Genomic DNA, 14,497 nt, shown 5'->3' on the forward strand with positions numbered 1-14,497 from the left:
TACTGAAAAGTTACCGCTTCTTGTACCAGACAGTTTTTTTTCTGGCAAATAAAATTGATTTAAATATTTCCCTGTTTCCGTTCTTTCCCCTAGGGCTCGCTTTGACTTATATTCTGGAGAACAGCTTCAAAGAAGAATCAGGAGCCAGATCAGGACTTCCAAAGGTTGGCATTTTAATCACTGATGGAAAGTCACAAGATGATGTTATCCCACCCGCCAAAAGTCTGAAGGATGCTGGAATCGAACTTTTTGCAATTGGTGAGCTCTGAGGATTTACAAAACATTCACATCTGAGCATTCTACAGAAGGTCCATTTTATACATTTCACAGCTCACTTTTTAAATACTTTTTTATTTAATCATAAATGAACATGAATATTTTGTAAAATAATATTAAATAGCTCCTCGAGGCTTGAGTGTATCATGTGTTATTAGATTATTTATAGAATAAAATGAATAACAAAAATATTTTCAAAAGTTATTAAAGTTTATTTCCTAAAAAAATCTGAAAAAAAAATGTTAATGATAATTTGTAAAACCCGATAATGACGAATAACAATGGGCTATTTATTATTTTCTTAAGATCACGTAAACTAGTAAAAAATGTTTAGTAGACCCCTAGTTTTTTCTTGACACCATAGTTGCTAAAGCCAAGACTCACCCCACTCATCAAGAGAAGAAGAAAAGCAGATAAAGATATATAAAGCAAAAGTTATATAAATATTATATATATACCGGTATATATATATATATATATATATATATATATATATATATATATATATATATATACTCTGTGTGAACCAAAATGATTACATTAGAACGATGAACACATTTTCATTTTTTTTTTTTTTTTACAAAAAGATTCGTTATCAGGTTCTGATTATAATTTTTGCACTTCACGTGTCTAGGTGTGAAAAACGCTGACCTCAATGAACTGAAGGAGATTGCCTCTGAGCCAGACAGCACCCACGTATACAATGTTGCCGATTTCAATGTTATGGACTCGATCGTTAACGGACTGACAAAAACCGTGTGCACACGCGTGGAAGAGCAAGAAAGTGAAATTAAAGGTGAGCACATAGCTAAACGTCAGATAGTTGGCAGAAACTGCAAATGCCCTGCAATAAATATAATGAAAATAAATTCCTGATGATTTATGCGCTGAAGATTATTTTAGGTCAGGGGTACGTGTCTGGGTGTGCATGTTTTATTTCCCTAGGCCATAGATTTTAATCAAACAACACGCCAGAGCAATGGGTAGTCATTTCATGAGACGTTATTGGCAACGAGTACATTCAATAGATCATAATTATCTAAAGTGTAGACTGATCTGGTAGCCACATTTTTATTACTTTTTCCTTTCAAAGCAAGGTGTTTTTGCTTAACTAAGGGTTGGATTTTAGGGTTATAATTAGAGATTTGCGGTTTTCTATGAAATATGCTTAAAGCACATATGTCAGTTTTCACAAATCCCGTGTTTCTACAATTGTTATGCATCCACTCCATGAGAGCCGCCATCTTTACTTCCTGTTTTCAGAATCTTTATGGTTCTTCCTCCCGGTTGTTAAGTTGCTGATTGTTGTTGATTGCTTCAGGCAGCCTTTGTAAGCGTGAGGGGGCTGAAGCTGGTAAGAGAAAGCTAGACCTCAGTTACTTACTTTTGAACCAAATATTTGTGAATTGCTAAACAAAGTGGGTAGACATTGAAAAATCGGTAATAGCGTAGAGCTACTATGAGAATATATTTTCATAAAGTCTGCATACTTCTTATTCGTTCCTTAGGTGTTTCCGGCTTGGAATGCTGACCTTAGATGAAGTCATCAAGAGTTGAAATGTCCTAATTTTTGTCTATGGTGTTAGCCAAGTAATGAGGATTCAGTTGAATAACGGGCATTCTGTTTGTTTACAACCCAGTTTAGCGTCACTATCGCCATTATAAACAAGTTAAGTAGATATGTGGTTCATTTTCAATTGATGTTCTCATTTACAGGAACACCAGTCGTCACCATTGGAGCTCCCTCTGAACTGGTCACCTCAGAGGTAACAGCCAGAGGATTCCGTGTCACCTGGACACATGCACCAGGGGACGTAGAGAAATACAGAGTGGTCTATTATCCCACTAAAGGAGGGCAACCCGAAGAGGTAAAGTTATAAGCCACTTGTGTGCAAACCTCCTCCTTACATAGTTTTAACCATTTAATTTGTTGTTTTATTGGTGACTGTCCAATCCATAGTCCCAACAGCATCTAACGAAATTACTAAATGCTGAAGTATGAAAGCCTGGCTCAGTTTGAGTGTTCTTAACCTTCCATTCCATGGCCACTAAACCCAACAAGGCTATAGCTACTGTAGGGCATGATTTCATTGTGCCCCATGCATTCTGGGAGCCTAATGGAGATGGACACCTACATAGAGGAATATGGTGACTAAAAAGGCCTACATGTGATTCCAAAATTCTAAAGAAATTTGTAGGATTTTCATGAGCTGGCCATGGCTTTTAATGGCCAAGAAATCACACTCTCGCAGGCAACATGATGATTCCACAGTGGAGAACCTGAGAACACAGAACAGTATTGCCCTCAAAATGGACTTTGACCACTAAGTTTAATATTTCATATCACTCAATCCAGCACATACATTATAATACATGCAAAAGTCAAATGTATTACATAGAATCACAACTGCTATGTGTAACCTGTGGATCTCTTCTGTTCTTCTGTGCAGGTTGTGGTTGATGGAAGTGTATCTACAACCGTCCTGAAGAACTTGATGTCTCTAACAGAATATCAGATAGCCGTATTTGCTGTATACTCTAATGTCGCCAGTGAAGGCTTACGTGGCTCAGAAACCACATGTGAGTAAAGTGATAACTTTCCGTGGACTTGATTGCTTGACCGTAAGACCGTGCCATTATGAAGAGACTGAGCTCATATCATGTTCATGAAGTATAATATCTACGTAACAGATGTGGGATTACGTCAGAGTGTATTATATTGGTTGGTTTAGTGGATTTTGGACTTAAATCCTGCTTGGAGTCTGATATTGGGCAGGGTCAATATAACGAAAAGCCCACCAATGTACCTTTTAAAGAAGGAGAAATACTTCATAGTCTAAAACTAGAGGGCAATTAGCTTAGATGTAGTGTGTGTACGATTTCACTGAGAGAGTGGTAGATCAATGGAACATCCTTCAAGCAGAAGTGGTAGAGGTTAATACCATGAAGGAATTTAGACATGCAGGGGGTCGGCGTAACACTTTCCTGAACATAAAGCAAGAGCGAGAACCAAACAAGGTTTAAGGTTTTCCTAGCAGGTAAGAAATGGCAGGCCAAATGGTCTTGCATTGTTCCAAATGTTTCATTTTTTATTGTTAATCTTTAATGCACCAAAATTCAACAAGTTATTTGTAGTTTGCTGGATATTTAATGTATTTAATTTTTTGGGGGTTATTGTCCAGCATTTCAGTGGATCATTATTGAGGTGGCCGCTAAAGCATACTGAATGCGATCCTAAAGGAGATTTACAGAAGTGCACCAAAGTATTTCTCAATATGGGTTTGTGCTGGTTTATGATAGTTATGTAATCGAAGACCAATATGAGCAGCGCTTAAAAAAAGTAATTCTACATTTTCTTCATTCCTGTATTATTGCTTAACGTATGGCAATTTGGTACCGAGTGCAGTCTAGAAGAGTTTAGGTTTAATCATCCATCTCCCTCTTTCAGTGGCTTTGCCAATGGCATCAGATCTCGAGCTGTACGATGTGACCCATAGGAGTATGAGAGCAAAATGGGTTGGCGTTGCTGGGGCTAGTGGCTATATGATTCTATATGCCCCCCTTACAGAGGGACTAACCGCCGAGGAGAAAGAAGTAAGTTCCTTAATGGGGTGTTGTCTGAGTACTGAAACTCTCCCAGTTTGCCTCATGTGAAAATACCACTTAAATAAAAAGTAGATAGCAACGTACTTTTTTGGTGGGGTCGGTGCTAGATGACCACTATCAAATTTCTTTAACCCTTATAATGCCAAGTGGTGACTGTCATCTGAGTACATTGGTCAGCTAAGGATATCACCCTACGCACTCCCCTTTATTTTATTTTTCCACGTCACACACTTTCTCAGCATGTAATATAATCCTGATACTTCTAGAAATTGGCCACTTTGAGTATGAGGGACCTGGATGACAGAACAAATGGAATACGTCCCGGAAACACATTTTGGTTCATTACCACCTAACTTTGCCAGTGCCCCAAATATTTTCACCTTACCCCTGGCCAGCATAATTAAATTAGTGTGATGTCCGTTTCATGATGACGTCTCCAAAGAGTTCAGTTGAATAAAACCTCTTTACCTGTTGGTTTAATTTAAATAACAACATCATGTTTTGTTTTTTTCTTCCATTTAACCCCTCCTCATGGAGCCTCGTGCATTGCCTTTTACTCATTTATGTTATTGGTAATTAAGAGATGCTTTTATATTTTGTAACTGGAGTGCTTAGTGGTCCCAAATAAAACTAGAGACGCCACACTTTATTCCTACTAATTGAAGACAAAAGAGTTTACTGTAGGAGGCTGCGGACAGACGAGATGTGCCGATAAATTATTCTATTTTTTCTAAAATATCTATGCACCGGAAGCAGAGCTCGACAGTGAAAATTACAATAAAAATGACCCTAGGTGGATAGGTGTGAGTTTTGTGACGTATGAGCGAGGACACGTGAACTGGAAAAAATGTTGTGTATTTCAGATGAAGGTTGGTGGATCCACCACAGATGTGGAACTGGATGGCCTAACTCCTAATACAGAATACACAGTGACGGTCTATGCAATGTTTGGAGAAGAAGCCAGCGACCCACTCACAGGACAGGAAACAACATGTATGTAGAGCTGTATTGTTCCAAATCACAACACACACACAACATAGTCCCTTGTCTAAGAGCATGCGCCAACAACTGAGCTCCAGCATTCCAGAAGACCCACACTAGAGCGGTCCTTCTGTTTCCCACCTACAAAGCCTGAACCGACATTCATGAGACGGAGGAGATACATAGAAGTTTCTTGTTTCAGTAAATCTGCCAGGTGATTAATCTATGTCCCAGTACGGTGCATTTTCATCAGGGCCATTATTGGTTCATTTTAGGGACATAAGTGACTGCACGTGGCACATTAGACATTAAACTGGAAAAATAAGCCTACACAATGCTGAAAGGTAACAAAAAGAAAATAAGCTGGCCTCCTACCCAGAGGTTAATTCGGGCATAGGCACGGGTCTAAGTGGCACCCCCCTTGCGGTAAAAGTGATCAGTAACATCAGGGGATGCGTAGAAAAGAAGCCATATTCTGACCTTCTTGGTATCTGCACTGAAGAAATAAATACCACCGGATTTTTTGATAGTGGAGTAAAAATAGTTCAAAGTTTTTAGTTAACGATCGTTTCACAGATTCAATGTAAAATAGTTGAAAATCTGATTCTGTTTTTGGACAACCAATCGCCTCGTTTTATCTCTGTTTTATTTGGCATGTGGACAAAAAGGCACCAAGTGAAAATAAAAGAGTAACAGCTGAATAATATTTATGTTTGATTCTGCAGTACCGTTAAGCCCGCCGAGAAACATCCGATTTTCAGATATAGGACACAGCACGGCCACCGTCTCCTGGGACCACTCCAACAAAAGAGTCAAAGGCTATCGGATCATGTACGTGAAGACCGGTGGCACGGACATGAATGAAGTGAGTGAACAAAAATATATTTTTCTTTCTAATCTGACATTTTTTTTTTCATGGCGTTGCCATTTTTGCCCAATAGGCTGTGTAAATTGTATGGGAAACAGTATTTATTGACCACTGAATAGTTTGTTATATTAGATTTTTATTCCATTTTTCTTCTCGTATCAGAAATTTCACCAAAGGCTGCTTATAGGACCTTCAGATCAATGCTTTGAAGCATTATAAATGAAGGGAATGGTGTTTGGATCCTACAACTCCCTGCTAGGTTCTGCCCCATCCATGGCTGATTCTGATAGAGGGTAACCACCCTGTCATGTGCCGGAGACCCTGTCCTCCTAGCCCAATTCCATCCCATTCCAGCTTAAGGAGCTGGAGAAAGAGACCTCCATGTCAAAAACTCTAGGATATTCCATTTTTTTGTATCTAGCAAAAACATCCAGCAGTTCTGTCCAGTGTCATGTCTACCAACCAAAAATGATTTTATTCCTCAAGAAGGCTGCATAAAAAGCTCCCAAAGTTCAGTAAACTTTACCCAGACCTTTCCATGTAAGATTAGTTTGCTGTACACGTCCCTGTCAAGATCTAAGCTCGTCAAGGAATCCTGACGCTAAACCTGAGGACAGACTTTGGGAGCCCGTAGAATGTCAACATCTTAATTTACTGTAACGTTTATATTTCATTATCAGGTGGAAGTTGACCGAATCTCAACATACAATTTGAAGTCGCTCTCATCTCTCACGGAATACACTGTGGCTATTTTCTCTATTTTTGATGATGGACAATCTGAGCCTCTCACTGGAACCTTTACCACTAGTAAGTCTTACTGGGGTCTTCCAGTTTTAAGCCAGGGTGCCTAGAGGCATCCCCAGTATTTATATGGGGGGGGGAAGGGGGAACTACAGAATGTTAATGAATTTTCTGAATGAATTATGAATTCTTAAAGCTGAATTCCAGAAATAAGGAATTCAATGTCATGAATACAAATGGAAATGATGTATCTATTCATTGTAAATTATTTACACTATGTGTATGACTTGAACACAGAGAAAGTACCAGCTCCCCGGGACCTAGAAGTCAGGGATATAACCACACGCAGCTTCAAGGCCTACTGGAAATCCTTCTCCCCAGATATTGTCATGTACAGACTTACATGGACTCCACTAAGCGGTGGCAAATCGGAAGAGGTAATTATCATACAGAATCTCCACAATACCTGTTACCCCATACGGGACCACGAATATCAATCCTTACACTTTATTCACTAAACTGAAGGGTATTAGATAAAGAATTTGCCTTGCTCTATTAATTATTATTAAGAAGGACAAGGTAGGGTTGGGTTTATAGTCTAAATATTCCTTCTGAATCTTATTTAATGCAAGACTGAAATGGAGTTTTTATGTTTTATTTAGATCGTCCTGAATGGCGATGTCTACTCCTATCTGATCGACGGTTTGACACACAGCACGGAGTATGAAGTTTCTCTGTCTGCGATATTTAGCGATGAATCAGAAAGCGATGCTTTGGCTGCTGTAGCTACAACACGTAAGGAATACATTTCATGCATTTTATTCATTTTAACATAAACTGAATATAAGTGAAGCCTCATAATAATGTAGGAGACATGTCGGTTTGAACTCAGGGACGCATTCATAATCTGGGGTTGGGGAGTAAATACTGGCATTTACTTGTTTTCCCTCAATTTATATTGTTTGTAGACCTACTAGACAGGCCACATGCAGAATAGGCAGGGTGTGACCAAAAGTGGGTGGAGACATTTGAAAATGGGCGGGGTAATGATAGTACATTAAATGTAGTAGGTGTGCGCATTCCATTACTCTGTCTTGCCAGCCTTGTAGAATCTTTGGCTCTGTACTGACTATCAGTTCTTTTCAATTAAAAAAAAAAGATAATTTTATCAGAAATCCCACAATTATTCAGACTAATTTCCATAAATGGAATAGGTGTTAAAAAAGTTATCACACATCTATAAATCAGAGCTTTAATACTTATCTCAAACATGCCTGACTCTTGCCACGACTTCCGACTTTCTAATAAAAACAAAACAGTTTCCCACCCCAACCCTTTAAAAAATTCTTAAAATAGTTTGGCAGAGGGGAGCTGGAATTGATCCAATTGTGAAGTTCATTATTTTATTATTTTCTATAGGCTTATTATATATTAAATATGAAATGATGATAAATGATGATATATTAAATATTAAATGATGTCTCAAAAAGTCTGCATTTGGGTCTCTAAAAGTAAAAAAACAAACAAACAAAAAAACTGTTTCATAGTCATATGCACATAATACAGCATCAGAGATCCTTTTCTTATGTTTTAAATGTATAAAACATTCCACGTCTTTTAAAGAAGATCATGGGTGTAATTAAAACAGAGAAGAACAGAATTTGATGATGTTGCGTATGCCATATTGCATTGTCTATGTTTTTCAGTAATCTCTTTATAATACATTTACAGTGAGATTGACAACAGCTGCCCCCACTACTGTAAGACCGACTACAGCAGGTACGTTTGCCAAGAATGATAATATATGTATGTAATATGCAGTATGCTTCTATCTTCATGTGTTTTTGTATATGATTGGTCATGCTAAAAGCACATATCGCGCAGGTAAATGTATTCTTCATTTTAAAGCAGATCCTGCATTTTACATTCTATACACTCAATCAACCTACGCAATGGTATTTAAATATTAAAATGTTCAATCTATAGATATTAGAAACAAAAAAAACCCAAAAAACATAAATATATATATATATATATATATATATATATATGTATATATATATATATATATATATATATAAATTCTATAAAGAAAAAGAAAGCTAACTCAGAGGCAGATAAACGCAATATGCGCGTTTTACAGGATCACAGTTAGACTCTTTATTTCTTCCTTTTACAGTCCTCCGTTTAGGAATAAGAAACCTTTTGATAGACGACGAAACCACATCTAGCTTTCGTGTTTCATGGCAAATGTCAGATGGCAATATACGTCAATATATAGTGTCCTATGTACCAGTTTATGGTGACCGAGGTGAAGAACAGGTAAGCATGTCATTTTTTTTGGCATGAAATGTTGACTGATATGTGGCAGGTCTTCGAAACAATCAACTGCATGTATGGAAAAAGGCGTACATAGCTACTTTAGAATGTTGCCATTTCCCATATATCGCTACTATAGAATGCTGCTATTTACCATAAATAGCTACTATAGAATGCCGCTTTTTACCATATATAGCTACCATAGAATGCTTCTATTTACTATATATATAGCTACTATAGAATGTTGCCATTTACTATATATATAGTCACTATATAATGCTGCTTCTAAGTAGTAGCTACTGTAGAATCATCATACTGCCATGGAACAAACTGGGCCTTATGGCTGATGGCCCTCATTTGCACTTTCACCTCTTGTGTAAAACCTGTTTGCTTCTGTAAGTCCAAATTATTACGTGTTGTACTACTTGTTATGCCCCCTTTACCCACTGGATAGCCCTGTGCAGTAAGATGGTACCCAGCCCCTGACTGACACACCGGCCAAATGCCCAGTGGGCTAGTATCATTGGATCAAATGCTACAATGCATTGAATAAGGCCTAATGTTTCGTATAATGTGGAACGGCTTAGATTTACATATGGGGCAGCTGTCATCATGCATATTACAGATGCGCATCTCCGCTCTAAGTAAATAAATAAGACTTTCAGAAGCCCTATGCGGGGTTTGGTTTATGCAGACCATGACTGGTGATGGACGGTGTTCTATGGAGTAGCCATTAGCCATATCCATGCGTCTCCATCAGCAGCTCTACAGGGACAAGGTGCTTTTGGGAGGTCCTCCTGTGCCTCGTGAGATATGAGGCTCCTTACGTTTATAGGCGTAGTGATAATGCAAACACTCAACACAGCTGCAGATCATTCACTGATGTTCTTTTTGTGTATTTTCATAGAAAATGGTCCCAGGAAGACAGAACGAGATCGTTCTCCAGCCTCTGCTCTCAGATACAGAATATAAGGTGACCGTCACGCCCGTTTATTTCAACGGAGAAGGAAACGGTGTTTCAACGTCAGGAAAAACATGTACGTAATGTGATGTAATAAGAAGAATTTATACCAGACAGGAAATATCTAGATATGGCAATGGCTTAAAAAAAAACCATTTTATTCCTGGTCCCAGGTGAGATTTGCTCGTCCCGATGTATTTTAACCCTTTGAATCTCACATGGGTGTGGATTATGGAACCTGTTGCATTATTCTGTTTGTTGAACAGCATGGAATGAATGTCATTCATTAAGACTATTTGCTAGCAGTAGTTTTCCAGCACTCTCATGAATGGAGCCATAATAAGGAACAGAAAAGGGGTATCGGACCCCCATTACCAAATAAACCTATGATTAGCCTAACGCTATGTGAGCGACTCAGTAACTCTGGATCATCTATTGTAAAAAGAAACGGTATGAAGGCTTATTGGGGTCCCATGTCTTGGCCCCTCTTCTTATTTATTTAGTAATCACGCTCATTTTTTCCATTAGTGCCCCTATCTGCACCAAGAAACCTGCGCGTTTCCGATGAATGGTATAACAGGCTACGAATTACCTGGGATCCCCCTCCTTCAGCCACTTTGGGCTACCGGATTGTCTACAAGCCCGTGAATGGTAAGAGGACTCTGGAGTTCAGTCTGTCTATCATATATGGATGGTGTCCATGGTGCAATTTGTTACCTTGAACAATTGTCTGGGGGCACCTAGGGGCACCTGGGACATTGTGACTTGATAGCTGTATATGTCAGCGATTTATATTTATTTAGAATTTCGAATAATAATGCATTTTATTTGTACAAATACACGCTATTGCGGCTTTTAGGGCTGTAGAACACCGTCGTGAGCTCCTAGAAAGGAGAGACACAGTGACCCCAGAGAGGGGTTATAAAGCGTGAAGGTTATGAAGGGTCTACCCTAGATAGTCTCTGTATCAGGAAGAGCCAAGTATACATTACGTTGTTCATTGCTATATCAATTATATATCTTTAAGGCAAGCGGCCACCTAAGACAAGGGTGTTCTTAAAAAAACTGGATACTTGTTATCCAGCTGCTCCGTTTGTCCGCTGTGCCAGATGGCCAGTCTTGGACTAGTTTAGCGAATACACTTGTTGAATGCCAAACAGGTGAGTAACGCTCACCTATCCGACTCGCCAAGTGCTTGGCAAACATCGCTGGTTGATATATAATACATTATTTGTGCAACTGACCAACATAAACTGATTTTATTAGCTGTTCTGCTATTATTTCATGTCCTTGAACTCTCATGCTGGAAGCAAGCAAGGAATGTGTTCTAGACGTGAACTAAAATCAGCGAGAGTAATAAGAAAGGAAAAGTTAATGTATAATCCATTCCGTTCCCAGGCCTCTGAAATGCATTCCTTTGCCATCAGACGCATTCTTACAGAAGTTTCTTTATTCCAGAAAAAAATTTTTTGGAAAATATTTTTGTATATTCTTTATTAATTTTTTTTTTAACTCTAAAGTTATATTTTACCAAATGTGAAAAAATGAATATTCTGCTTAGTGGCCCACAAATTGACTCAATGAGTAATAGTGAATTAATTGTTAGGGGTATTTAGTACGGAATTTATGAAGAGGGATTTCGTAACGCAGTTTTAAATGTTGAACAATGTTCCGTGTAGTGTCTCTGCTGGTTGGCAGAGGGCAAATGCCCTGTGGGCTACTAGCTGAGAGATCCACACATACACCTGATCTGCTTTTCTGGTGGCTCGAAACGCCCGGCCGCACACTATGTGGGCATAAAAATGTAGCATGTCCTCGCACATATCCAACCATCAGCCACGCTACTTAATGTGTCATGGTCACCCATCATCACCAGTCCAGTCCTGCTGGTTGGTCTACATTTAGAACTTTGCCCTGAAATAGTCCTGTGCTAATGTGGCCCAAAAAATCACACTCTTTGCTATAAATTCCAGACCATATCTCCATCACATGGGTCAAGGCACGATTAATGGCTTTAAATGAAACAGGTCGTGGTTAATACACTAAAGCAGGAGTTTGCAGATTAGCTGAAGTTTCAACTCACCAACTTCACCATGCTTTATGAAGGCCCAACTCCAGCTAACCTTTAATGGTTAGTGAGCTCTCTTGAAAGTCAACTCACAGACTGGAGTGCCCATTACCCAGAGCCAGCTATGGCCTTCTTGCAGGAGAAGCTCACTAGTGATGGCCCTTCATGTTGGCTACTGAAGACGTTGGAGAAAAATCCAAATTCCTATTTACCACATTAAGTAACCAGGTTTCTCTAGGGGGTTGAGATGAGCTTGCCCTGCATAATGCATAGTTATATGGTTAAAGATCCATCTAGCAGATAAACCCTTCGGGTATGGCTGTTTGTAATGATGCATAATATGGTTGGGCAGAACATATGGAGTTTAGAACATAAACTCCAAAGTCTGCTGCGCATGAATAATCATGCCCTTGCAGTAGGCATTAGAACAGCTGTAACATACATACCAAGATACATAGAATTCACCTCCAGCTACTGCTATACTGTTCTAATAAGAACTATATATCAAAAGAATGTTCGGTGCAACATTGTGGTAGAACATTCCATTGATTGCGATGGTGAGTACATCTTTCATCACTTTGCTGCAGAATGATGACATTAATTTAGCCCACAACATGTTAATTTGGCTGCATCTAGGATCATACCTGAGTACGAACATTTTTATTTAAACACCGGCGAATAAATGCATGTCTTACGATATGGTTGGGTATAAATTTATGGCGTGTATGAAAAGTGGGTATCCAAAAGCAACGTGTGTTCTGCCTTTTTATTTTTGATTTATGTTGGTCTCCCGTTATTTCCAGTTCCCGGACCTGCGTTAGAGACGTTCGTAGGAGATGATGTTAATACCATACTCATCCTGAATCTACTCAGTGGGACCGAGTACAGCCTAAAGGTCCTGGCTTCATATCCTACTGGATTTAGTGACCCCCTCGCTGGACTAGGAAAAACCTGTAAGACCACCTGCAAAACCCTCTATGCATATCGTGCTTATGTGATATATTTTTAATATTTATTTATTTAGCGCCATAATCCGTAGCAATATATATAAAGTAAGTATCTATATGCAACTTCATTTTGGTTCTACGCCATGCCTCCTGTTCACGGACTGTAGTTTATTTGTGGTTCCTTGACCTGGGATCCATCGGCCCTCTATGTTCCTTCGATTACTGTCTATTTTACACATTTTGCATGAAAACTTAGAATTTAACGGCTGGTTAGAACCATTCGGCCCATTTTTCCTGATATAAAGACTCAGATCTTAGTTGTTGGTCTCGTCTTAGATTCAGGAGCCGTATGTCTGCCCCATGCATGTTTAAATCCCCTCTCTGTATTATCCTCTTCTACCAACTGCTATTAAAATAGCTTTCAACCAAATAAAGCAATTTTTTATTTTTTTTAAGTAAAGTTTTGATATTCTTGGCATAGGCCATACTTTTCCTAAAACATGGCATCGTGGAAACATACTTTTCATGCATTATTTCTGGGAGAATATCTGAACTAAAGATTAATGAGCAGTTACGGTCTCAGAATGTGTTACTGTGTCTAATATCCTGACCCGTGTGAAACATATTAAATATTTACTGCAGTTAAGGAGGTTATATAGGTTAATCTACCCATTGTACAGCGCTACGGAATTTGATGGCGCTATATAAAACAATAAATAATACTAATTTGCCTGTGTTCTTTTCAGTGTATCTGGGAGTGATGAATCTAAATGCGTACCAAGTGAGGATGACCAGCATCTGCGCCCAATGGCAGCTTCACAGGCAAGCAACTGCTTACAGGGCCATTATCGAGTCCCTGGAAGGTATGTATTCTTACTTGAATGACTTTGCTTCTGGACCATAGTATTGTTATTGGAAGGATAGATGGACAGACAGAAAGACGAGTAGAATTGGCATTGTCATAAAAATGTCTTGGTACGTCCCCTTCAGTATACCAAGACATTTTGGACAATGCTCTGCTTCCAACTTTGTGGGAACAGTTTGGGGAAGATCCTTTTATATCCCAGCACGACTGCACAAAGCAAGCTCCATAAAGACATGGTTGGATGAGTTTGGTGTGGAAGAACTTGACCGGCCGCACAGAGCCCTGTATGGTGGCCACATTCACCATGTTTTCTAGGACACATATAATTTTTACATATTGCTGACCAGCCCAGATTAAATGCTGCCCTGCAGTATGGGGGATGCATGCTTGACTGTTTCCCTTCCATACGTCTATACATGTAGAAATTATATGTGTCCTGGAAAACATGGCTGATGTGGTCACTCTATGGCCCTGTCCTCGACCCCATTGAACACCATTGCGATGAACTGGAACTGAGATTGTCACCCAGGCCTTTCAACATCAGCACCTGACCAACTTTATATCAATGTCTATGTATTTAGAATGCAAGTACTTGTTGGTGTACTGGTCAGGTGTCCCAATACTTTTGTCTATACAGTGCATCTAATATATACCTACTGATTGGACCAATTCAGGCTTGGATCTATTTTCATTCACAACCCTCCATATCTTTATTCTTGCAGTAACTGTTTATATACTATTCCAATTCAAGTTCACAAAACTAACATTTTAGAATCCAAAACTAATAGCGAACACATGTGGAAAAGGTTAGTAGCAACTGTTCAGCGTTGAGCTCCAAACAAGGGCTTTTTAATATACTGGCCTT

At 38.9% G+C, this 14,497-nt stretch overlaps 1 protein-coding gene across 1 annotated transcript in view; it reads left to right on the top strand.

Annotated features, from left to right (window-relative positions):
• The window catches only part of COL14A1 (collagen type XIV alpha 1 chain), a 58,487-nt gene that overhangs the window by 19,473 nt on the left and 24,517 nt on the right, over window positions 1-14,497 (top strand). The window contains exons 9-24 of the mRNA XM_053466219.1: window positions 94-258; window positions 911-1,072; window positions 1,993-2,144; window positions 2,727-2,856; window positions 3,725-3,870; window positions 4,746-4,875; window positions 5,589-5,728; window positions 6,412-6,538; window positions 6,770-6,909; window positions 7,135-7,267; window positions 8,204-8,251; window positions 8,652-8,794; window positions 9,699-9,828; window positions 10,281-10,403; window positions 12,624-12,773; window positions 13,514-13,630. Coding sequence (XP_053322194.1) covers window positions 94-258; window positions 911-1,072; window positions 1,993-2,144; window positions 2,727-2,856; window positions 3,725-3,870; window positions 4,746-4,875; window positions 5,589-5,728; window positions 6,412-6,538; window positions 6,770-6,909; window positions 7,135-7,267; window positions 8,204-8,251; window positions 8,652-8,794; window positions 9,699-9,828; window positions 10,281-10,403; window positions 12,624-12,773; window positions 13,514-13,630 — 2,136 coding nt within the window. The remainder of the gene's footprint in view (window positions 1-93; window positions 259-910; window positions 1,073-1,992; window positions 2,145-2,726; window positions 2,857-3,724; window positions 3,871-4,745; window positions 4,876-5,588; window positions 5,729-6,411; window positions 6,539-6,769; window positions 6,910-7,134; window positions 7,268-8,203; window positions 8,252-8,651; window positions 8,795-9,698; window positions 9,829-10,280; window positions 10,404-12,623; window positions 12,774-13,513; window positions 13,631-14,497) is intronic.

This window comes from Spea bombifrons, chromosome 5, assembly GCF_027358695.1.
Source record: "Spea bombifrons isolate aSpeBom1 chromosome 5, aSpeBom1.2.pri, whole genome shotgun sequence".
In the NCBI taxonomy this organism is placed as follows: domain Eukaryota; kingdom Metazoa; phylum Chordata; class Amphibia; order Anura; family Pelobatidae; genus Spea; species Spea bombifrons.